The sequence below is a fragment of the Schistocerca cancellata genome, chromosome 2 (genome assembly GCF_023864275.1).
Source record: "Schistocerca cancellata isolate TAMUIC-IGC-003103 chromosome 2, iqSchCanc2.1, whole genome shotgun sequence".
In the NCBI taxonomy this organism is placed as follows: domain Eukaryota; kingdom Metazoa; phylum Arthropoda; class Insecta; order Orthoptera; family Acrididae; genus Schistocerca; species Schistocerca cancellata.
The window spans coordinates 597,911,506-597,937,776 of NC_064627.1; the positions used below are offsets into that span (position 1 = coordinate 597,911,506).

Below are 26,271 nucleotides of genomic sequence, written 5' to 3' on the forward strand. Positions count from 1 at the left end.
TAGCATTTTCAGTTGTTAAGCCATTTATAAAACCAAACTGTACATTTGACAGCAAATTATGTGAATTTAAATGCTGCAGTAACCTTGTATATACAACCCTCTCAATAACTTTAGCAAACACCGATGGTATAGAAATAGGTCAATAATTATCAACATTATCCCTGTCTCCCTTTTTATAAAGTGGCTTCACTACCGAGTACTTTCATCGGTCAGGAAACCGACCACTCCTAAAGGAAAAGTTACAGATATGGCTAAGTACTGGGCTAACATACATGGAACAATACTTCAGTATTCTGCTAGATACCCCGTCATATCCATGAGAGTTCTTGGTCTTTAGTGATTTAATTATTAACTCAATCTCCCTCTTGTCAGTATCATGGAGGAGCATTTCAGGTAACAGTCTCGGAACACTTTTTTCTACGAGCGCTATATGATTCCCTGTTGGGACTAGGTTTCTATTTAGTTCACCTGCTATTTCAGAAAGTGATTATTAAATGCTGTACATATATGCGACTTATCAGTAACACGGACATTCCCACTACGCACTGATTCTATATCCTCGACCTGTCTCTGCAGACCAGCCACTTCCTTTACGACTGACCATATGACCCCGTCATATCCATGAGAGTTCTTGGTCTTTAGTGATTTAATTATCAACTCAATCTCCCTCTTGTCAGTATCATGGAGGAGCATTTCAGGTAACAGCCTCGGAACACTTTTTTCTACGAGCGCTATATGATTCCCTGTTGGGACTAGGTTTCTATTTAGTTCACCTGCTATATTCAGAAAGTGATTATTAAATACTGTACATATATGCGACTTATCAGTAACACGGACATTCCCACTACGCACTGATTCTATATCCTCGACCTGTCTCTGCAGACCAGCCACTTCCTTTACGACTGACCATATGGTTTTAATTTTATCCTGAGACTTAGCTATTCTATCTGCATACCACATACTTTTTGCCTTCCTAATAACTTTTTTAAGCACCTTACAATACTGTTTGTAATGGGCTACTGCATTTAGATTGTGACTGTTTCTAACGTTTTGATATAATTGCCACTTTGTTCTACAAGATATTCTTATACCTTTAGTCAGCCACCCAGGCTGCCTGTTTGTGCTAGTACCCTGTTTTGAACGTTCTAACGGAAAGCAACTTTCAAAGAGCACGAGAAAAGTCTTGAGGAAAGCATTATATTTATCGTCTACTGTATCAGCACTATAAACATCTTGCCACTCTTGTTCCTTGATAAGGTTTACAAAAGTCTCTACAGCAACTGGATCAGCTTTCCTAAAACGTTGGTAACTATATTTAACCTACGTTGCAGCACAAAAATCTTTTAGACTTAAAATTTGTGCTGAGAAGTGGTCATGAAAACTCATAGCGGCCTGGACAACAGTGATCTAACTACTGTCTATCGCTATCGCTTGCGTCTCGTCCCGCGGTGACGCAGGGTCGGCCATGGTTAACCGGATTTGGCATGTTAAGTGTAAGGGGTGGCCGGATGCCCTTCCTGCCGCCACCCCATATCCCCCGGGACGGAATTAGTGTACCCCAGCTGTCTACGTCTAGTGTAAATCATGAAATAGCGTGAATGTGTTTCAGATGTCTGCGAATCGTGTAACTGAGGCCGGACGTCGGGACCAGCCGGTATTCAACTAGTAGCATGTGGAAAACCGCCTAAAAACCACATCCAGGCTGGCCGGCACACCGGCCGTCGTCGTTAATCCGCCAGGCGGATTCGATCCGGGGCCAGCACGCCTACCCGAGTCCAGGAAGCAGCTCGTTAGCGCTCTCGGCTACCCTGGCGGGTGCAATAGTGTTCTGACTACATACGCCTCCATATCTGCATCCAGTGACACCTATAAGCTGATAATAGGTACCATTGGGCCTTCCAACGCCTATTCGCACGGAGTTCACATTTATAGGATACTGAAGTGCCTGTGTAATTCAGAAATACAATGCGATGTTCATCCGAACATGCACTCATGTCCGAAGTAATAAACATTGCAGCTACTGCAGGTGTTACGAAATACATTGAATGTATTCGTAGTTGCTATCAGTTGTATAATGGAATGATGACAATGCAAATTTGTGTCGGGCCGGGACTCGGATTTCCCGCTTATCGCGAGCGGTCCCCATACTATTAGGCTATCCGAGCACAACTCACGGTCAGACCCAAACTGTGAGTGCATTTAGTGTATTTCATAACGACTGCTGTCGCCGCAGTGCCTGTATGCACATGTATGCATGTCCGAAGGAACACTGCATCATATTTCAGAATAACACAGGCACTGCAATATCGTTTTTGTCTGCCGACAATATGTAGGCGACATTCAATTAAAAGTGTCTCCCCTGTACGAGAATATACATATGAAAGTACGAGAGCAGGTTGTAGACCAGTGATTGGCGACCTATGGATGTTTGGGTTTGGCCGTGAGTCGTGCTCGGATAGGGTAATGGCGCAGTCTGCTTTCGGCAATGGCGAGACGAGGACGCCTTGTTTGTGTGGCCGAATTCACCGACCATCATGGCGTTTTCCTATCTCCAAGCCAGGATCAAATTAACGTTTCCTTTGGATCATGAACGACCCAAGGCGTATGAGGTTGAATGATTTATAAAAGACGAAATGCGTCTTCCGCTGCAAGTACATAAAACTGCCTATGAAGAACTGTGCGCCGACGTTGTGCGGCGCCATGCTACTAACGATCTCAAGTTCAGATACTCTGACGGCCATATCAGGAGCTGTAGTGATTGCGAGTTTGCGAGCTCCCATTTGTGGAGCCGTCGGACGTTGTGGTGGCCGCCTTTAAGTCTTACGGCAACATGGTCGGTCACGTTGCTGAAAGGTCGAAGACGTTCGAAACATATCGTGTTGTCAACGGTATCCGGCAGATAAAAACGGACTGACGAAGCACTTGCCTTCCTACTCGGTAATTGCCAGCTGCCGAGCTCTCGTCATGTACGATGGTCAGCCGCGCACTAGTGCATGTTGTGGCCAGAAAGGCTACGTTCATTCTGAATTTCTCCGACGTAGACCGGTTCAGATGCCGATCGGAGACGTATTGTGTTGCCTCTATTTTATGCGTCTGCGGCGGGAGTGCCTGCTACGCCCACTCTGAATCATTTGGCACCGGCGTCGACTCCTCTCGACAACGCGATGGACGTTTTGCCTATTTTCCCTACACTGCCGCTGGAGGCAGTACCAACGGAATATGGCCGTCAGCCGATGCAAGCCGTCCGTCCCGATCTCATTGTTGATCATGGGGCTGTACCGACCTCCGCTTTTCTGCCGTCTGGCCACATGTCGGAGGATAGACCAATGTGTTGGGAAGCAACGGTCACCGAGGAAACGGAAGAGACAATGCCGTACCCCTTCGTAATCAGAAGGCTTCCATCGGATGTGTGTACAGGATGACGACCACGTGGTGATGATGCACTGTGCTCTGACACTCTGGCATCTGACGACGCAACGTCTTTCCCCGCCTCTGTCTCCAGTAAGCATCCACCTCCGCAAATCGACGTTGCCCATGCTGTCTCTGATGCGGTGCCTCCCTTTCTGTATCTGACGCTACCTGTGGGCTCCCCTATGATAGTGTTCCGCTGAACTGGACCAGAGAGACGTCTTTCTCCTGGGCCGATGCTGAGGCTGGACATTCTGGAGGTGTACAGAATGATGAACCGGCCCTGGTGGGGTCGGCTCCCTCCCTGTCACAGTGATGTGCGCTTCCACGTGGACCTAACAGGGAACTCCCTGTGCTTCCCCGTGTTTAAATCCCCCATCCTCCTGCCGAAGGCTGATTTCCTGACTTATCTCACAGCCACGTTCAATGGGAATACCATTCGTGTACGCCACAAACATGGCATGGTGTAAGCCACGGACGCTCCCTTCAGGAGGTGCATGTATTAACTTTATGTGCTCCGTATGGTTTTACAGCGCATGTCTCTCATGTTTCCCCTGCTGGTATAGGGTGGCGATCCTCCTACATGACGGTATGCTCGCTGATTCAGTTGCCTATCTCCCTCATGCCAGTGGTATGGATCTTACGTTTAGTGGTCAGGATAAGTCAACGTCTATGCGCCATCTGGTTCGGATCGCCGTCGTGAACGTTCCACTTTCTTCTCCACGACATTCAAGCCTCTTTACCTGCGTCGGCAGGACGTACTGATCATGGGTTTTAAGCTGTAGCAAGGCACGCAAAAACCTAATACGACGTTACTCTCCATTCACAGTGCTAGCGAAACTTCTCCAGCACCTCAGCCTTGAGGATTCTTGAGAGCATGTTCATAGTGACCATCCCAGGTTTACACATTTCACTAAGGCATTCTTCCAGCCGTCTCGATGGTGTTTACGTCTCCCGCGATATTTTTAATGGAGTGCGAGCTGCTGAAGTCGGGCCCATTGCGTTCTCTGACTACGACGCGCAGATCTGTGCCATCAATCTCTGCCGCCAAAGTGTGTGGCGCGGCCGTGGACCATGGAAACTGAACACGATCCACCTGACCTCACCCGACTGCTGGCAGCTCGTCGAAACCAAGTGGACAGCTTGTCGTAGACGCCGAGATGCACATCAGTCTGCCCTGTCATGGTGGGAGCCCTGTCCAAAGCCTGCCCTCGGCAAGGCATTGATTGGTTATGGAAAGAGTGTCGCGACGTGGCTGCGACGAACTCAGGAATTGTCTTTCATCATTCTCCGGCAATGTAATGAGATACTGTATTTTCCAGAGTGCCAGCCGATGAAGAAACGTGCCAAGACACATCTCACATCCCTCTCTCGCCGCCACCTTGAAGCGGCGATGATCAGGCCGCACAGACACGACGACTTAGTGCAGGAGCGTCCACTTATGTATCATGTGAGAGCGGAACAGCGTCACTGTTGGAGGACTTCGATTAATGTCCTCATGAACGGTGCAGGGGGCGTTTAGATACCCAATGCAATGTAAGGTCAGCCCTCCATGCACATTACGTTCCGCTGTACTCTGAACAACGTCACCATTCCACCAACATTACGGCAGTCTCCAGACTCTATTTTGACTCGGTTCCCGTGGATGCAACGCTGGATCTGCTTGCTAACGTCGCGGAGGACAAAGTCCTCGAATCTATCCAGGCCGGTTCTTCAAACAGGTCGCCTGACGGCCTCCCACTGGAGTTTTACCGGACATTTCGACCTTTCTGGCGCCAGTGTGGACGGATATTTGTCATGACCTTACATCAACTCTTGTGCAGACCCCAGAGGGTTTCCTCGACGATCTTCTCATTCCCACCCACGAAGCCTCGGTGAACCTCACGGATATGCGATTACCGTCCGCCGGCCGACGTGGCCGAGCGGTTCTAGGCGTCAAAGTTTGGAATTGCGCGACCGCTGAGGTCGCAGGTTCGAATCCCGCTTCGGGCATGGATGTGTGTGATGTCCTTAGGTTAGTTAGATTTAAGTAGTTCTAAGTTCTAGGGGACTGATGACCTCAGAAGTAAAGTCCCCTAGTGCTCAGAGCCATTTGAACCATTTTTGAGGCCGGCCGGAATGGTCGTGCGGTTCTAGGAGCTACAGTCTGGAACCGAGCGACCGCTACGGTCGCAGGTTCGAATCCTGCCTCGGGCATGGATGTGTGTGATGTCCTTAGGTTAGTTAGGTTTAATTAGTCTAAGTTCTAGGGGACTGATGACCTCAGAAGTTAAGTCGCATAGTGCTCAGAGCCAACCATTTTTGATTACCGTCCCTTGACGTTGTTCAACAGCGACACAAAGATCTTTACCCGGATGTTGGCTGCACGGCTTAAAAGGACGGCGCCGTACGCGATTTCTCCTGATCAAACTTCTTTGGGAGGTTCCAATGTCATTATTACTGTCCTCTGCGGCTATCGGGACATAATCGCTCTTGCTCACACTGGTCGTATGCCTGGGCATTTGATAGCTCTTGACTTCAGCCAGGCGTTCAATCTAGTCGATCACGACTACCTGGAAGGGGTGATCTCCAATATGGGATAACCTGTTACTACCGTCGACGTCGTAATGCGTCTCCCTCTTGGAGACTCTACAATGGCCGTCTCACTCCTTCCAACACCATACGTCGATCGGTGGGTCAACGCTGTCAGCTCTCTGCACTGTTGTATGCTTTCACTATGGAACCGTTACTCTGCGACCCACATTAACGTTTTTCAGGGATGTCTGTTTGGTGACCATGTATCCAGCTGCAATGCCTATGCGGAGGAGCTCATCATTATTCGTAGCGGTGCTGAGGACATGGAGTCTCTGGCATGGGTTCCCACCTACAGTGAAGCTTCTGATAGCCGTCTTAACATCTGAAATTCGAGCGCCATGTCTATAGGTGCGGGGCTTCCTGCGGACTGCACTGCTCCATTGCGTGTAGCTAATACTATCCGATGCTGAGGACTCGATTTGGCAAGTGACGCGCGGTGCACGACTGCCCCCAACTGCCTGCGCCTACAGTTCCAACTGCGAGCTTGGCTCTTAGATCACAGTTTACTAGCACTCTATCTTCTGCAACGGGCACAATACGTCAACGATGTTGGGAGTGACGTATCCTCCACGTGGCACAGACACTTCCTGCTGCTCCGTCCATGTCTCGCCGCACGCTAGCGGCATTGCTTTCATATGTTTCCCACGGCTTGCTGTTCAAAATAAAGTACGAGACACTCACTCTCCCGCTGCGGTTTAGGTGTGTATCACGTGTCTGACAGAGCGATAGTCCTTTTCGTCGGCACTCACATGACGCTGTGGCTTCGTCGTCCTTCGTGCCTTACTAATCTATTGCTGGAGGCACTTACACCGCACTCTCTCTCCGCACCTATCCAGCTAAACGTCGCCCTTCTTTTACTTCCACCACTTTTTCCTGCAACTGAGCTACGTCCGTACTGCAACACTGCCAACGTACTTGACATCCACGAAGGCCAATTATAGCTTTCTTCAGCAGCACAAGTCACCGAATGTGGTTGAGAGGAAGCATCCCCACGTCGACTGACGTCCAGTCTGCTTGGTACCTTACTGTCAACGGGAAGCAAATGTGCCAGTCAGGCCTTCACGGGATTCACTACGGTGACATTCCGTTATGTGTCGCCTGTGATGTTTTGGACAACGACGAGCATCGTCTGGGGCCGGATAGGCAAGAGGTGTCTGGTCCTAATTACGCGTACGACTACTCATCAGATACCTACTCAACTGCTCCTTTTTCCAGACGCGGGATATTTTCCGCAAGTGGAGGCGAACTCTCTGAACTGGATTTGTGGACATCCAGTTACTAGTTGTTTGTTGATGGCGAGAGAAATATCTTTGATTTTTGGCACTTCCTTAAAGAACGCCGTTGTGCAGATGTCCGGTATCCCAAATGCAGACAATTTTTCTCCAGTTTCCTGTGTAGTGTCTTCCTTAAACCACCCCAGAGCTGGGGTGTTCCTGCCATGAGGAGCTGATTCCCGCCGCCTCCTCCATTCTTAGAACCGGTACATTTACTGGTAACCGGAATTAATGTACTAAAAAAAAAGAAAGAAAAAGAAAAAAAAATGTTAGGCGATCACGATAAGTAGGACATCCGCCATCGTGTCCCGGAATTAATATATTAAAAAAAAGAAAGAAAAGGAAAAATATGATATAGCGCACGCTCACGATAAATAGGATATCCGAGTTCGCGTCCCGTTCTGGCACCAATTTTCACTGTCGTCATTCCATTACACACCGGATCGTCCTATTTATCCACCGACACCGGGCAAGTGACTTTCAAGTATAATGTCTCACCTGTACGAGTACAGGATGTAGACGAGATGTGGATGTGAGTCGTGCACGGATAGCCAATCGATACAGCTCCCGCTCGCGGTAAGCGGGTAATTCGGGTAATTTGGGTTCCAGTGCCAGTCTGGCACAAATTTTCACAGTCGTCATTCCATTCTACAACTGATGGTTCTCCATGTTCACAGTTTCGAATACATGTAACGTATAAAACTGTTAACGTGTAAACTGCCTCTGTGCTTGAAAACGTCCTAGTCTTGGCGACGATGAGAGTCCACAGGTTTCTTCAGGCGTGCCACATACTGCTGAAGCCATTCACTGATGGTCGGAGCCGTTACAGCTAACGGACTGCTGGGATCGTGATCGACTGCATGCAGGCATGTGAACGCCACTATTTAATGTAGGTAGACCGGAGTTTCACAGCATATTCACCTTGAAGATATAACAGAAAGGCTGTGAATTTTGAAATAAACACCCTGGCTCATGTTCGCTGCAATCCGAATCAGTGCACCTAAGTAACGGTACGATTAACACATCCAAAATATCGTAGACCCACATCTGGCCTGACTTTCATCCAGTACATTCTGCGAATTAAACGCCTGATATGAAAAGCCTCATACGAAAGGAATCAAAATTACGAAGTCCAACCACACACCTTCAGTTAGTTACAGTCCTGTTCCTGTGTTTTGTGGCCAGATGACGTGGTGTTTCCAGAAGCAGCAAAGCTCCATGAAGATACTTACTGGCAACTGACGGTTTCATTTTTAGCTTTATAATGGTTATATTTTCAAAATGTAGCGGGTCAGTTACGGAATCCGAATTCACGCAAAGGGTCAGTTCACTATGGTGAGGTATCATCATGAAAGTGAGCAGTGAGTTCCCATCGGTGTTGTTTGACACTTAACGTGGATAACTTCCCGAACGCTGGGCTCCGTAATTGCCCATCTACATTATAAAAATGTAATCGTTATAAACCTAAAGTTGTGTCTATATTCATGTGAAATCGGTAGTCGCGAATAGAGCCTGTTCAGATAGCTATGCGGCTTTAGGTAACACCTCATCATTCTTGATTCTCTTGAGCGTTATAATTTTATGATAATTCGAACGATAATTGGGTATTGAGCGTTTTTTATGTTATTCACAATGTCTGTGAGCTATGGTTGGCCTCCCCAGAAAGGTTGCTTGTACCTGCCTTTACTGAGAGCTGCCGTTCCTGTTGGGTTTGAAGTCAGCATTCAGACATAGCTATCGGCATCGGTCCCTGTCGGTTAGGACCTTCCTGCGACCACAGGTCGTAAACCATACAGCATGACGACGAGTAATACAACACTGCTTGTACACATGGTGTACTGTTCGATTTGATACGCCAACAAATCCCGTAACTTCATTTTCATTGTGGTCGTAGACATGTTTAAACACGACAGATGCTTTCTGCAATTCTATAACATATCCACGTTGACCCATGTTACTGCGACGATGCCCGCCGTATACCACATACACACCGGTATACAGTCATGACGTCCGTCACCGGTGGAAGATGATGTGTCATCAAAAGTACTTCGAAGCGACCAGTGCACTTTTTTAATGGGCTGATTAACATTTTGTTCGACGAGATTAATAACATGAATTATCTACAGAAACATGGATGCACTGGTATAAAGTGACGGTAACTTATATCAGCCGGTGCTGGACGAATTATGTTACAAAGTGAGACTCTAAGAAGATATGACAAACAGACTAAAATGAGAGACTAGTGTTTGTATGCTTAATCTTTATATCGAGATTGACGCGTACACTACAAGCACACATCTGCTGTTCAACTGAGCCATCTCATGGTTGTATTAAACTGTGAGGCAGCTAACCCCAAAAACATTTATACTGAACTAATCGAGGGTTATCTGTAACTTGCCATACTAAAATATGTATTCGTAATTATCGTAAGCTGTCAGCTCGTAATGTGAAGGAATATTATAGTTAACGAGCTTCTGTACCGTAGCGATCTCGTGGTGATATTCTGGATCCCCACTGGTGCAAGCATTGCGGTTTAAAGCACCACGTGCTTCATGTAGGAAACTGGGAAAAGAAATATCCATGTTGTTTTAATAGGAATCATATCCTCTGTACAAGGTATTCTGCAAAACGGGACAGCCTCAAATACGCTGAAGAAGGACGACCGAGATTTGAAACCGCTTACTCGCAAACATGACGTCAGAGTTTGTAGTAGACGTGACTTCTACAAAAAATTCGTGTTTACTGGCCTTCCGCACATTGTCATGTAGATGTCTCGTTTTCATTTTACGAGAACCTTATCGTCATACAGAGTTTATCTCAACGGCGGTCGCTGAGAAGATTTTGTCATCCTCCAATGGGTGCGGAAGAATATTTGCCGAGTCCATAGAACAACTGGTCGTTTCTTGCTGGTTACGTGGCGGTAAAAACTTTTAAGACGAACGAAATGACTGGAAGGATGGGACTGCTATGACTGCATGGAGTCAAGGCTCTTCTCCTGGCGTTTATGCGGCGACGTAAACTCTTACTGTCAGAGGAAGGGTTGGCAGCGTGATATTGTTCGAGTTCTGAAGAAGTACTCTCCACGACGTATCGATCCAAGAGTTGTTTGGAAAAGCTAGAAGTACGTTTTTGAAACAGCGTAACCGACATTCAAAAGGAGAATGACTGATATGTAAATACGTACATGACAATGTGAAATTGTGTATCTGGCCTGGAATCGAACCCGGGTTCCAAACATGTCGAGGGTAGTGCGTTGTGAATGAGACGAAGAAAGGTCACCCCACCGATACAAAAGTCGCTAGACACCACGATAAAAATGTAGAAACATTATCCTGCTATTTAACACACTGTCAGTGATGCTGCTCTGCTGCATAAACATTGTAAATTCCACCTTAATTATCTGGGCCGTACTTCTCAAATATTTTGCAGGTGTGTACAACACTATAACGCCGCCATCCGTACCCGGGGTGCTTAATGCCGCCAACTACTTCAGTCGAGTACAACGACTACAGGTGATCAAGACAGAGGTGCGTTGTGTTTTTCGGGAGCTGGGATATTGGCTTAGCGACCTGGATCACAAGGACCATACATTGCGCTGAAATGTGAGTCTGCCTACGGAGTAAACCAGTCGAGGCGATACCAGTATTGGTCACTTCTTCAGACAAAAGAAAGGATGGGGCATGATAGTACCTTATTGTTAATCTTCCTATTCGTTCTTCCTTTCTGGCCATTTGTAGGTCGTCTCTATTACAAGGCTTGTAGGTGTTGTAGAAGGGACTTAGTAGACACAGATTTCAAAAGAAACCCTAGTCTGGAAATGTACCGTTTGCATTTTAAATAATCGGATAACATTGAAATCACTGGCGCAGTGACATCGGTTTTGACCTGTGTGCCCCACCGGGAGCCCGTATCGTGGACGTTTTCAGAACTCGTCGTCGGGTTCTCTTCTACGTTATAATGAACGTCGAAAATGCGGTGCGTCCGTTTAATACCACAGTAAGTATCCCCCAGTTGCGAACTACCAGTTTGTCGCATCCGTTATTGTAGTCAGGTTAAAACAGTATGTGATGATATAATTAGAACAGGAAGTGACGTCAGCGCCCTCTTCCCAGCTTGTGTATGTGCCGTGAAGCGGGAGATTTGAAGGTGATTTGGTCTCCAACAATTATTTTATATCAAAACGATACATTTGCGGATATAGGTTCCCTCGTAAGTGACGACATGGATACGCGTGAAGGACAGAAGTAAAACGAATACGTTTTCCGCAACGTGGCTTCAAACCGGCCTAGTAAAGCAGCCGGACTTTGTATCCGAGCGGTTCTAGGCGCTCCAATCCGGAACCGCGCTGCTGGTATGGTCGCAGGTTCGAATCCTGCCTCGGGCATGGATGTGTATGATGTTCATAGGTTGAACCTAAATAAAGAAAAGTGTGAGGTCATCCATGTGAGTGCTAAAAGGAATTTGTTAAACTTCGGTTACACGATAAATTAGTCTAATCTAAAAGCCGCAAATTTAACTAAATACCTAGGTATTAAAATTACGAACAACTTAAATTGAAAGGAACACATAGAAAATGTTGTGGGGAAGGCTAACCAAAGACTGCGTTTTATTGGCAGGACACTTAGAAAATGTAACAGGTCTACTAAGGAGATTGCCTACACTACGCTTGTCCGTCCTCTTATAGAATACTGCTGCGCGGTGTGCGATCCTTACCAGGTAGGAGTGACGGAGTAAATCGAAAAAGTTCAAAGAGAGGCAGTACGTTTTGTATTATCGTGAAATATGGGAGAGTGTCCCACAGAAATGATACATGATTTGGGCTGGAAATAATTAAAAGAAAGGCGTTTTTCGTTCCGACGGAATCTTCTCACGAAATTCCAGTCACCAAACTTCTCCTCCGAATGCGAAAATATTTTGTTGACACCGACCTACATAGGGAGGAACGATCACCTCGATAAAATAAGGGAAATCAGAGTTCGTACAGAACGATATAGGTGTTCATTCTTTCCACGCGCTGTACCAGACTGGAATAATAGGGAATTGTGAAGGTGGTTAGATGAACCGTCTGCCAGGCACTTGAATGTGATTTGCAGAGTATCCATGTAGATGTAGATGTAGTTAGGTTTAAGTAGTTCTAAGTCTAGGGGACTAAACACCTCCGATGTTAAGTGCCATAGTGCTTAGAGACATTGGAACCATTTGATTGAGTAAAGGAGCTTGAGCAAGGAAAACAGTAAATGCTTTTTTTTTGCGAAAGTTAGAGCCTAAATTTGTGCAAATGTGACTACTAACCTAGTAAACCGACAAGAAACAATAAACGATGGAGAAAGTCCTAAGTTCTTAGGTGTGCATATCAATGAAAATATAAACTGAAATCGTGTATATTGACCCACTAAAGCGTTTAAGGTCGGCAACTTTTGCCACGAGTGCCAATTTTGGGGATATAGAAGTCAGTAAGGTAACATTATTTCAGTAACTGATGTCTTGTGGTATTGTGGGGTAACATCGCACTTAGACAAGAAATATACATCGCTCGAATGAAAGCAAGTAGAATTATATGTGGGATACATACAGGTACATCTTTCAAACACATCTTTAAGCAGTTGGAATACTAAACACTGTCTCACAGTACATTTATCCACTTACGAAATTTGATGTTAAGAATTCATCTGGATTTAAAAATAAGAGAAATATTTACAAGTACAGTGTGGTTATAACTAAAGTTTCGCAACTTCAGAGAGCCCACAGGGAAAACGAATGATCGTCGATCAACGAAACACTACGGAAACATTTGTCAGGTCGTGCGGACGAGAAATAACGATTAAATCAATGCAAGACGCATATTTCAGTTTCCATTTGAGAGAGTAAAATTTGTTAATTGAGTACCATGTTTTCATTCCATGTTACAAACGTGACGACCATCTGCATCCATGACGGCTTGGAAGTTTGTACAGATTCCATTTCACAATTGTTCGCAGCACTTTTCGAACGATGGACCGTCGAATGTTGTTCTGTCGTAACACAGCTCGTTAAACGCTTAAAGATCGCGCACTCCGTAGAGCGTTCTCAGCCTTGGCAACAGTAACTTCCTCAAAAATGTGTGGCGCAACTGTTCGTCAGCCTCTCCCCAGAGCAATTCCCAAATCGTCAGTTAATTCGAACTTCCGAATCACGTTCTTCAGCCCCGATTTTAAAAGAGAACCTATCCGTATTCGTTTAATGCTTCGGTTCTAGCAAAGAGGAACAACACTGTTGTTGTATTTTTGTAAGACGAGTAAAGACCTGCTCATCTTGTTCACATCCCTGTAAACTGTCTGCAGCTGTAATTCACACTGACGCTTGTGTTTCAGCGCTACATCGCCGTACCAGTACCGGCTCCTAACAGTAAATTAGGACACTAACACTACTACCAACGCAAATCCCGCAGAAGACAGTCTGAACATCTGTCCAATAAAATTGCCTAGCCGTACGGTAAAAAGCTTTCCGTCTGCAATGGCTGAAGCAGCGAAAGATTAATTTTACAGCCACCTGTACAACACTAGAAGGAAGAAAGGCCTGCCTGATGCTTAAATGAGTCTACTTTTTGCACAGGAAGGAGTGAAATAGGCAGGTACAAAACTCTGTGACAATCTACCCACGGAAATAAAATGTCTGACCGCTACAGAAATGTTTTCAAATGTAGGTGAAAGATGTTTCTCCTAAAACAATCTATAGCATAGAGAAATTGTTGAATATAAATCTTTAGTTAATTACACAGAAAAAAACTTATAAAGATCACATGTATATATTAAATGGTGTTTTCATACTTTTTAAAATGTGAATACGAGTTCTATGTAACTTTTTTTGATACTTCACACATCATAAAATTTATCGTGAATATGATCTACGGAACATGTAACTAACTCACTAACTAATTAATTACTTTGAATTAAGCATTACATACCACCTATGGAGGTGTGAATCATCTTGAAAGTATACCCGTCAGTGATCATAGTTGATGCAAATAAGGATACCACTTACGCTATCTATCCACGCGTCATTTACTTTTGTCTTGCGTGGTAAACACTTAACGGCATCAGCGATAAGAAAATGTTTTAGCGATAACAAGTGGAGAAGACAATTAAATATCTCGAAAATATGAAGGAAACCGATAATCATGACTTACATGTCAACCAACTGGGAACGTGGAAGTGAAGGTTACTGTGAGGTGCCTTTTTCTGCTGAGTTATCAGATGGAGTGAGAGAGACACGTGTGAGTATTGCTCTGGTCACGAGAAAGTAGCCAGGACAGCGAGGCAGGCCGCTGCCAACGAGTTTGCACTCCTGCCTAACTCAGTTCGCAGTGCCATGGTGCACCAACGAAAAGTGTAGTCGACGAACTGATCGCCTGAAATGATGGATTTGAAACTTCCTGGCAGATTGAAACTAAGTGCCCGACCAAGACTCGAACTCGGGACCTTTGCCTTTCGAGGGTAAGTGCTCTACCATCTCAGCTACTGAAGCACGACTAAGGCGCCGTCCCCGCAGCTTTACTTCTGTCTGTGGGGACGGGGCGTGAGTAGTGCTTGGGTAGCTCAGATGGCTTTGTTCGGTCAGAGAGCGGTTGGCCTCTGTAATAAAAAACTGAGGGGAAGGATCAACAAACGAACTTTAACAGATGTCATGTGACGTCCGCAACGACCAAACCCAGCTATTAAAAAAAAAGGATGGTAGAGGACTTGCCCGCTAAAAGCAAAGGTTCCGAGTTCGAGTCTCGTTCCGGCACATAGTTTTAATGTGCCAGGAAATTTCATATCAGCACACACTCCGCTGCAGAGTGAAAATCTCACTCTGGAATGATGGATTTGCCGATAAAAAATGATTGATTGGTTTATGAAATCATTTTGACCGTTTATTCCTGTTTTGCGCAAGTAACTTCATATCTGCATGCTAGCACACATAAATTCCTCAACACTCAGTTTACGTATTCTAATCTTTATCCACATCTCTAATGTTTTCCTTATCTATCTTTTTCCACTTTATAATAGTTACTCCTGAATGTCACAACGTATGACCTCAGAAGTTGAGTCCCATAGTGCTCAGAGCCATTTGAACCATTTGTCTCAACGTACGTACCACGAAATTACACTTCACTAATTTTCCTAAAATCAATGTAAACTGCATATCGAGGGGTGATTTCTTTTGTATCGCATATTAACATATAAACAATACCATTTATGGATGGAAAGTGAGTAGGATGAACCTACACACATGTGTATAAGGAACTCGTATTACTATACTATTCTCACAATGTCACCATAGTAACATGCAAGTAACATGGCAATACTTGTGTTTTTTGTTTCGAAGAAACACTCTTCGGATTTGATGAGTTAATTTCTGCGCGATTTTACATGACTTTCTTCAGTTGCTTACAGCTTACCTATTCGTCTCAAATACCAGTCTCATTTGTACACGGTCAGTATCTCAACTCTGTTTGATGCGGCTACGGTAGACTCGATCAGTTATCAACTGCAACTCATTTAATTTGTTTTAGAATAAATATCTTCCTCAAACGAGATATTTGCCTTTCTCTTATGCTGGTATGACTAGTTGTGGATTTCGGCACTCATATATTCTCTCCAGATTTTATAAGAGGACTTTATTTTCAAGATCCTCCTATGGTACCGTATGGTGTTGCTTTAAAAGCTGGACACTGAAATGTTCTGAAGTACTGCAATTAGAAAAAGATGGGTACAATTGTGTTGGATAGCTGAGGTGTTTTCTATATTTCTTAAATATTCTTTGTCCATGTCTTTAAACATCTCGGCTATGAAAAATAAAGCAGAAAAAGATGTAGTCAGAAAGTTCTGCGTTTGTCAACGCTAAAAACGAAACGAACAGTTGCAAACAAAAAAAATTCACGACAATGGTGAAAGTTGATACATGATCTTGTCTATGCTACATGATAGAAGTTTATCTCAATCTAATAGCTATTCATAATTTCTTTCCTACTAACGATGCTGGAATGAACTCTCAAAGGGATCCAGAATTCATGTTCACAGCAGTATAACTGTGTCTGTATCACGTAAGGATACAAAATAACTATTTGCAAGAAACGTTTGAACTACATTGTAACAGTACCCCTTAATTTATGGTAAGCGGTATGCTGTCGCTCAAACCACTGTTATGAAACTAGACCCAGTTTCTGTGCTACTCCAGTTGTATCCGCAGCCGATGTGAAGAGCACCACCAGGCAAAATATCTTTGATACCTCAGATAACAAAACGTAATTGACGACTTGTCAGACGAAATTTCTTCAGATTTGGACTCTGTGACACTGCAGTGGGACACTACGTTCATATTTCAGAGGAACCGAATTTAGGTTTTGGTCAGACCAATATTATTTATTTTTGTATGGCCCCCCTTTTCTTCAGCGAATTGAAACATGTTTTCTCTTAGGTTACCACGGTCAGTTCTTAACTAAGTAAACGAATTCAGTGCTCGAAATGACTCACTGTCTTGGCGGCGGCGTCTTCTACAAACAGGAAAGTAAGCGCCGTGGTAAACAATAGTTGCACCAGCGGTATCAGGGTTCGAGTGGTTCTCCGACGCCCGGACTCCATGCTGCTGGAAAGAGCCGTACTGTGACGTCTGCAGCAGCGCCGCGGCTCTTTTATCTACTCTTCCTCCTCTCGTCCCCCCTCTTGTCGCAGTCGACGACGTCACCCTCCCCTTCCCTTCCCTCTCCCCTTACACTTGAAAACACCCTGACATCTTAGTTACCGCCACTGCCGTCACAGTAAAAATAACGTCAAGTTGATAAGACCTTCGGCGGCGTCGTTCGTGCCTGAGACTATGCTCTACAACTCTCACATCGGTCTTCTAAGGAGACCTTCTGGCGGATTCCACATACTTTATGGTTAGTGCCGCTAATTTTCATTGTTACTATCGAAAGCAGATTTCTCACAAATACCAGTAATTGTTAATTACTAGCTAATTCGACGATGCTTCACATTTTCCAAATACGATTGGGAGCTCAGCACACGTGTAATCTTCTTCTTCTTCCTGTCTCTGTTCATCCCCTCCTCCGCCCCTCTTTGGCCCATCACTTCCTCTTACCCCCCACCCCGTCTCTTTGTCTATCTCCTCCTTCTCCTCCTCCTCCTCCCGCTCTCTCTGTCGATCTCCTCCTCCCCACCAATCTCAGTACATCCCCTCCTCAAACCTACCTGTCTCTATCTCCTCCTCCCCTCCCCCTCTCTCTCTATGTATATCTCTCTGTCCACCTCCTCTGCGCCTCTCTCGCTGAGCCTAAGCGCTGTTTACTGTTTTTGTAAACGAGACCTCGAGTGGGAAATGAAGACACAGTCAATGAATGGGTAAATCGGCTGAGATCGTTGATATAAGGGATACAGGAGAGACCTCTCCAATTTCTGGAACTGTAAGGACAGAAGTTTCAGTGAAAGTTTCATCTACATCTACATGATTACTCTGCAATTCACATTTAAGTGCTTGGCAGAGGGTTCATCGAACCACGATCATACTTTCTCTCTACCATTCCACTCCCGAACAACGCGCGGGGAAAACAAACATCTAAACCTTTCTGTTCGAGCTCTGATATCTCTTATTTTATTTTGATGATCATTCCTACCTATGTAGATGGGGCTCAACAAAATATTTTCGCATTCGGAAGAGAAAGTTGGTGACTGAAATTTCGTAAATAGATCTCGCCGTGACGAAAAACGTCTTTGCTCAATGACTTCCATCCCAATTCGCGTATCATATCTGCCACACTCTCTCCCCTATTACGTGATAATACAAAAACGAGCTGCCCTTTTTTGCACCCTTTCGATGTCCTCCGTCAATCCCTCCTGGCAAGGATCCCACACCGCGCAGCAATATTCTAGAGGACGAACGAGTGTAGTGTAAGCTGTCTCTTTAGTGGGCTTGTTGCATCTTCTAAGTGTCCTGCCAATGAAACGCAACCTTTGGCTCGCCTTCCCCATAATATTATCTACGTGATCTTTCCAACTGAAGTTGTTCGTAATTTTAACACCCAGGTACTTAGTTGAATTGACAGCCCGATAATTGTACTATTTATCGAGTAATCGAATTCCAACGGATTTCTTTTGGAACTCATGTGGATCACCTCACACTTTTCGTTATTTAGCGTCAACTGCCACCTGCCACACCATACAGCAATCTTTTCTAAATCGCTTTGCAAGTGATACTGGTGTTCGGATGACCTTACTAGACGGTAAATTACAGCATCATCTGCGAACAACCTAAGAGAACTGCTCAGATTGTCACCCAGGTCATTTATATAGATCAGGAACAGCAGAGGTCCCAGGACGCTTCCCTGGGGAACACCTGATATCACCTCAATTTTACTCGATGATTTGTCGTCTATTACTACGAACTGCGACCTTCCTGTCAGGAAATCACGAATCCAGTCGCACAACTGAGGCGATACTCCATAGGCCCGCAGCTTGATTAGAAGTCGCTTGTGAGGAACGGTGTCAAAAGCTTTCCGGAAATCTAGAAATACGGAATCAACTTGAGATCCCCTGTCGATAGCGGCCATTACTTCGTGCGAATAAAGAACTAGCTGCGTTGCACAAGAACGATGTTTTCTGAAACCATGCTGATTACGTCTCAATAGATCGTTCCCTTCGAGGTGATTCATAATGTTTAAATACAACATATGCTCCAAAACCCTACTGCAAACCGACGTCAATGATATAGGTCTGTAGATCGGTGGATTACTCCTACTACCCTTCTTAAACACTGGTGCGCCCTGCGCAATTTTCCAATCTGTAGGTACAGGTCTATCGGTGAGCGAGCAGTTGTATATGATTGCTAAGTGGGGAGCTATTTTATCAGCGTAATCTGAAGATCGGAAGATTCAAATTCCCTAGGCGTATTCTAATTATCAACCGATAAGCCATACATACACCTCATCTACATCTACGTGATTACTCTGCTATTCACAATAAAGTGCCTGATAGAGGGTTCAATGAACCACCATTCCTCTTTCCTCTTAGAACTGACTACGACGAAGGGAACAATACAGCACACTGTTGTGTACAGAAATTTTGTTCAATGTTATGTATAAGGAGACAAAATACATGTGTGGTAGAAACATTTTGCCTAGTGTTTTAAATGCCCTGATATGTAAGTTAAAACTGATTCAAAGGAAGAGAACGAAACATCATTTCACAGCACAGCATTTTCTTTCTTACAGTTGGTTTTAATAGGAAATCTGTACACTATTATTTCAATATATATACAGTTTATATAATATATACAGTTTATGTAATATATGCTATATTAGTAGAGTATCGTGCACAGTTGAAGTAAAACAGTCAAGAGCTTTTATAAGTTTTTCCTGGCAACGTGTCCACTTTATATATTAATTGGATATTCACATATTATACGTATTTAAAGAAATATACGGCCAATGTACAGGGTGATTGTAATTAAACTTTCAAAACGCTGTAGAAATAACACCACTGATCAGAATGACGTCAAACTGCAACGGAATATTATCGGAGAGGGGGGAAAACCTATGGCAGTAGAAAAAAATAGTGTGGAAATTGATCAACAGATGGCGCTGTATGTGTCAGAATACGTAAAGGAAAACACCTGTCATGTGCACGACACATTATAGTTGGTATAAACACGCCGGGTACACGGCTTCTTGGTTCAAACGGCTTTGAGCACTATGCGACTTAACTTCTGAGGTCATCAGTCACCTAGAACTTAGAACTAATTAAACCTAACTAACCTAAGGACATCACATACATCCATGCCCGAGGCAGGATTCGAACCTGCGACCGTAGCGGTCGCTCGGTTCCAGACTGTAGTTCCTAGAACCGCACGGCCAGTACGGCCGGCACACGGCTTCTGTTCCTTTCGCGTCTACGACGTTCGCCATGATTACCTCAATGCAGGATCGCGCTCTACTTAGAAAGCTGTATTTCAAGAATGATGACTGTGCACACCACACTCTGCAACAGTTCCAGACACTGAATGGTTTGAAAAAAGGCGTTGGCCCGATGACTGCGGTAGTTCTGGAGAAAATAATTCAGAAATTACATAATAGGGGTTCTTTTCGTGTGCATCGTGGTAGAGAGACGAAACGAATTGATTCGTCATTGGAAGCAGTGGCCACAGCAATGCAGGAGGAGACGAGTGGTGGTGTGCAAACGTGTAGTGCACGGAGAACTGCACGAACATTGGACATACCCGTGAGCACGGTGCGCAAAATCCTGCGGAACGTCCTTCTTTGCTATCCATTCAAAATTACCCATATGCACGGGTTGCTTCCTTTTTTCGTGCCGACAAAAGAGACCTTTGATTTACAATTCCTTGCTCGCATGGAGGTGGACAATGATGAGCTGTGGAAGATTTTGTGGACAAACGAGGCCCACTTCCATCTGACAGGATGTGCCAACACACAGAATTGTCGAATATGGGCAACGGAAAATCCACACGCAATCCAACCAGAACCACTTCATCCTGAAAAGGTCTCTGTGTGGTGCGGGTTTAAGGCCTTCTTTTATCATAGGGCCATATTTTTCGAAGAGACAAGTGCATCCGGTCCTGTTACCTGTGCCGTCATTAGTAAGCGCTTTGAATGTCTTGCCCAACCACTTCATTTCAGCTCTCCAACAGCGTGGATGTGTGGATGGGATCATTTTCATGCAAGATGGCGCGCCTCAGCACACTGCAAAACCAGTGAAGCAGCTGCTTAAGCGTCCTTTCGGAAATGCTGGAGTTATCAGCCGCCATTTCCGTACAGCCTGGCCGTCCCGATCACCTGATCTTAATCCGTATGACTCCTGGCTGTGGGGCTATCTCAGAGATGTTGTGTTCAGTGTTCAGACTGTAAGCTTAGCAGCTTTGAAGACACTTCGATCAGCTGTGGAACATGCTGTTTCTCGATTTCAACTTGTTGCAGAGAACGGTGGACAGCATATTGAACATGTTTTGCGCCAGTCACGCGGAAATTAATAATCCGATTTGATTTGGATTGATGCTATTTATGCGTTTTTTGGCCTCTGGACAGTTAAAAGCCGATGTGATTGATGCTTTTTACGCGGTTTTTGGCCTCAGGACAATTAAAAACCTATGTGTGTGATGCTTTTTATGCGGTTTTTGGCTTCAGGACAATTAAAAACCCATTTTTCCCATACGATGTGATATGACCTTGTCGTGGTGGATGGGCTTACGTATCTAATAGTATCACACCTGTGCCCGCATGCACACTGAGTAGTACAGCTTGTTTAACGTCAAACATACATCTTAGTCATTGTTGTATGATTCTTTTGTCATTTGTAGTCGACCACTATTAAATTATTATGCTTACAGCGCCATCTATTGCTACATTTGATAACTATTGATTTTTCTTCTGCCATACGTTTTCCCCCTTCTCCGATAATATTCCATTACAATTGGACGTCATTCTGGCCGGTAGTGTTATTTCTACAGTTGTTTCAAAGTTTAATCATAAGCACACTGTATGTCTGAATGTTTATTAGAGCATCATATAAAAATTTGAAATACATTGGTCAAGAACTTTTCAAGATTTTTGATAACATTGGTCAAGAACTTTTCAAGATTTTTGATAACATTGTTTCCTTTTGATGTATGTCAGTCATATTTACGTATCCTTATATTAAAAAACTATGTAGCCTATATCCGTCCAAACATTTATTAGAGCAGCTGTAAAAAATTGAAACAAATTGGCCAAGAACTTTTTGAGATTTTTGCTGCCGACATTTTCCTTTATGTAATATATATATTTGTACACACCACATATACTGTATTAACCCTTTAGCTGCTCTGGACAGGTACAAAGGCGTGCGCGCTAACACATTCAGAGCAGTTACAGGGTTAACGTAATATGTTGCGTATGTCCATCCAAACGTATATCCTCTAACCATCAACATCATCATCATCAGTTACAGGAGAAACAGCAGGACCTTTGTGTCTCCCGCAATCCATTGCTTCCTGCGTAATAATCAGAAATCCGTTCCTCTCTTGCCTCCTCTTCCCTTCCACATACCCCTCTAAGGCTGTTTTTGTAAGCCCCTCATTCTTTCTTAATGTGTGTCCAATCCAAGTTAGTTTCCTTCTTTTTCTTACAACAACTAATTGTCTTTGCTCTCCCACTCCTCTCTGTTCTTCTTCATTTTCCACTCTATGCATCCAACTCATTCTATCCAACTTAGCCATGACCACACTTCAAAAGCCTTCAGTTTTGCTCTGCCTCCTTCATCAGTGTCCACGTGGCAGCACCATACCAGCGGACAACCCATACAAAAGATTTTATTAACCTTCTCCTTAAATCTCTGCCGTATTCAGCAAGAAAATGTCTTATAAATGCCTCTTTCGGCTTTGCTATTCTGGTTTTAGTTTCTGTCCAGCTTCGGAGGTATTTAAAGCTTTCAACACCTTCTAATACTTCTCCATTCAGCATTATCTTTACTTTTTTACTTCCTCCCAGAACCACTAGTTTTGGTTTCTTTGTATTTATTTTCATTCCATAACTCTTTCTTTTAGTTTCAAAGGCCTCCATAACATTCTCTAATCCTTTTGACTGGTTGCTAGGAGGACCATGTCGTCTCAGACAATATATTCATCTTCCTCCAATTTTCCCCCCTTGTCATCTTGCCGACAGGGGTCAGTCATATTTTGTAAGTATAGATTGAAAAGGATGGGAGACGGACAACAGACTTGTTTTACTCCTTTTTCTAGTTATGTCCTATTGGTACTTTTTCCTCTCACTTTCACTGATGACTTTTGATTTAAGTGTACTAAGGTTATAAGTCGTCTGGGTTTGCAGTACACTCTCATTTCCATCATTATAGTTGTAAGCTTATCCTAAGCCACATTATCCAAAGCCTTTCCAAGTCAATAAAACACATAAATACATATCTTCCCTTTTCAATAAACATCTCTTCCAGATTTCGCAAGAGTCCCATCGTCTTTCTTGTATCTCCATTACGTCTAATACCAAATTGTTCTTCAGCCACAACCTCTTCCATTACTTTTTCCAGTACTTCATAGTGATTCTTAACATAATTTTTACTGCATTTCAAATGAGCCTTCGTCCTGTGCAAACTGAATTTCTTGGTTTTTGTTTCTTCGGCAATGGAATCATTACTGGTCCTTTGGACATTCACCACTGTCATATATTTTGTTACATAGCCTCAAGACAGAGATTCAGGAAACAGGTTTTAAATTGTAAGACATTTCCAGAGGTAGATGTGGACTCTGACCACAATATATTGTTTATGAACTGTAGATTAAAACTGAAGAAGCTGCAAAAAGTTGGGAATGTAAGGATATGGGAAGTGGATAAGCTGAAAGAACCGTAGGTTGTAGAGAGTTTCAGAGAGAGCATTAGGGAACGATTGAAAAGAATGGGGGCAAGAAATACAGAAGAATGGGTGGCTTTGAGAGATCAAATAGTGAAGGCAGAACATGATCAAGTAGATAAAAAGACGAGGGCTAGTAAAAATCCTTGGGTAACAGAAGAGATATTGAATTTCATTGATGGGAGGAGAAAATATAGAAACGCAGTAAATGAAGCAGGCAAAAAGGAATACAAACGTCTCAAAATTGAGATCGAAAGGAAGTGCAAAATGGCTAAGCAGGGATGGCTAGAGAACAAATGAAAGGATGTAGAGGTATATATCACTTGGGGTAGGAGACATACTGCCTACAGCTAAATTAAAGAGCCCTTTGGAGAAAAGATAAACATCTGTGTGAATATCAAGGGCTCAGATGGAAAACCTAAGAAAAGAAGGGAAAGCAGAAAGGTGGACGGAGTATATAGAGGGTCTACACAGGGGCGACGTACTTGCGGGAAATGTTATGGTAATGGAAGAGCACGTAGGTGAGGATGAAATAACTGCGTGAAAAATTTGACACACCACTGAAAGACCGACTCGATACAAGGCCCCGGGAGTAAACATTCCTTTAGAGCTACTGATAGCCTTGGGAGAACCAGACACGTCAAAATTCTACCATCTGATGAGCAACATGTATGAGACACGCGAAATATCCTCAGACTTCAAGAAGAATGCAATAATTCCAATCACAAAAAAAGCAGATGTTGACAGATGTGAAAATTACCGAACTATCAGTTTAATAAGTAAAGACTGCAAGGTACTAACTCGAATTGTTTACAGACGAATGGAAAAACTGGTAGAAGCCGACCTCGGTGAAGATCAGTTTGGATTCCGTAGAAATGTTGGAACACGCGAGGCAATATTGACCTTCGACTTATCTTAGAAGATAGATTAAGGAAAGGCAAACCTACGCTTATGGCATTTGTAGACTTAGGGAAAGCTTTTGACAGTGTTAACTGGAAAACTCTCTTTCAAATTCTGAAGGTGGCAGGGGTCCATTACAAGGAGCGAAAGGCGATTTACAATTTGTACAAAACCAGATGGCAGTTATATGAGTCGAGGGGCATGAAAGAGAAGCAGTGGTTGGGAAGGGAGTGAAACAGGGTTGTAGTCTATCTCCGATATTATTCAATCTGTATATTGAGCAAGCAGTAAAGGAAAAGAAAGAAAAATTTGGAGTAGGAATTAAAAACATCGAGATGGCCAATGACACTGTAATTCTGTCTGACACAGCAAAGGACCTGAAAGAACATTTGAATGGAATGGACAGTGTCTTGAAAGGAGGATATAAGATGAACATTAACAAAAGCAAAACGATGATAATGGAATGTAGTCGAATTAAATCAGGTGATGCTGAGGGAATTAGATTAGGAGATGAGACACTTAAAGTGTTTTACTATTTGGGGAGGAAAATAACTGATGATGGTCGAAGTGGAGAGGATATAAAATGTAGACTGGCAACGGCAAGAAAAGCCTTTCTGAGTAAGAGAAATTTATTAACATCGCGTACACATTTAAGTGTCAGGAAGCCTTTTCTGAAAGTATTTTTATGGAGTGTAGCCATGTATGGAAGTGAAGCTTGAAAGATAAATACTTATAGTTTAGACAAGAAGAGAATAGAAGCTTTCAAAAGGCGTTGCTACAGAAGAATGTTGAAGACTAGATGGATAGATCACGTAACTAATAAGGAGGTAGTGAACAGAATTGGGGACAAGACGAATTTGTGGCACAACGTGACTAGAAAGAGGATTAGTTTGGTAGGACACGTTCTGAGGCATTAACGGATCACCAATTTAGTATTGGAGGGAAGGGTGGAGGATAAAAATCGTAGAGGGATCGCAAGGAATGAATACACTAAGCAGATTCAGAACGATGTAGGTTGCCGTAGTTACTCGAAGATGACGAAGCTTGCACAGGATAGAGTAGCATGTGAAACGTCCCCTTAGAACAATTTTACATGTGAAACGTCCACTTAGAACAATTATACAAGCCTGTGCTTAACCTGACACACAATATTATTTAGCGCAACGCAATCTGACTTTCAATAACCCCTACAAAACAATGGCCCTGACTAACTTTAACCTATACCTTTTACAAATCACTTACCTCACAAAAATCTTCGCTACTCAAGCTACTGCAAAACAGCGAGCGCCACTACTGCCAGCTAAATAAAAGATTCAAACTACTGAAGGCACTAACTACTGATAGGGATAGTTAGCAAATGAAAGATATTAATAGAGAACAAACAATGTATTTACCTTAATATTCATAATTGACATTCAGTCTTACAGATTATCAAAACTCCGCCATCTCTCTCCCCACGTCCACCACTGCTGGCGGCTCACCTCCAACTGCCCAGCGCTACGCGCTGTTCGCATCCAGCTATAGCAGTTCATGACAATAATGGCAGACAACAATGCAAACTAGCCACATACTGCACACAGCACAGCCAGTGATTTTCATACAGAGTGCTATGTAACGTTGCCAATAAAAAACATAAACAGCAAACTTACATAAAGAAAGCCTAAACAGCCTACTTACATAGCCCCCATGCTCCCCACAAAAAATTTTACAAAATGTTTTTGGCCGGTGGCCAATAATGATTTGATAAAATT

The 26,271-nt window shown here is 43.8% G+C and overlaps 1 protein-coding gene across 1 annotated transcript in view; it reads right to left on the reverse strand.

The window, feature by feature from the left end:
• LOC126147098 (cholinesterase 1-like) overlaps positions 1-16,869 on the reverse strand; it is a 127,640-nt gene extending 110,771 nt beyond the window's left edge. Inside the window, exon 1 of the mRNA XM_049915668.1 lies at positions 16,751-16,869. Within this exon, the coding sequence (XP_049771625.1) occupies positions 16,751-16,858 (108 nt within the window). The 5' untranslated portion in view covers positions 16,859-16,869. The remainder of the gene's footprint in view (positions 1-16,750) is intronic.
• Positions 16,870-26,271: the final 9,402 nt, after the last annotated feature.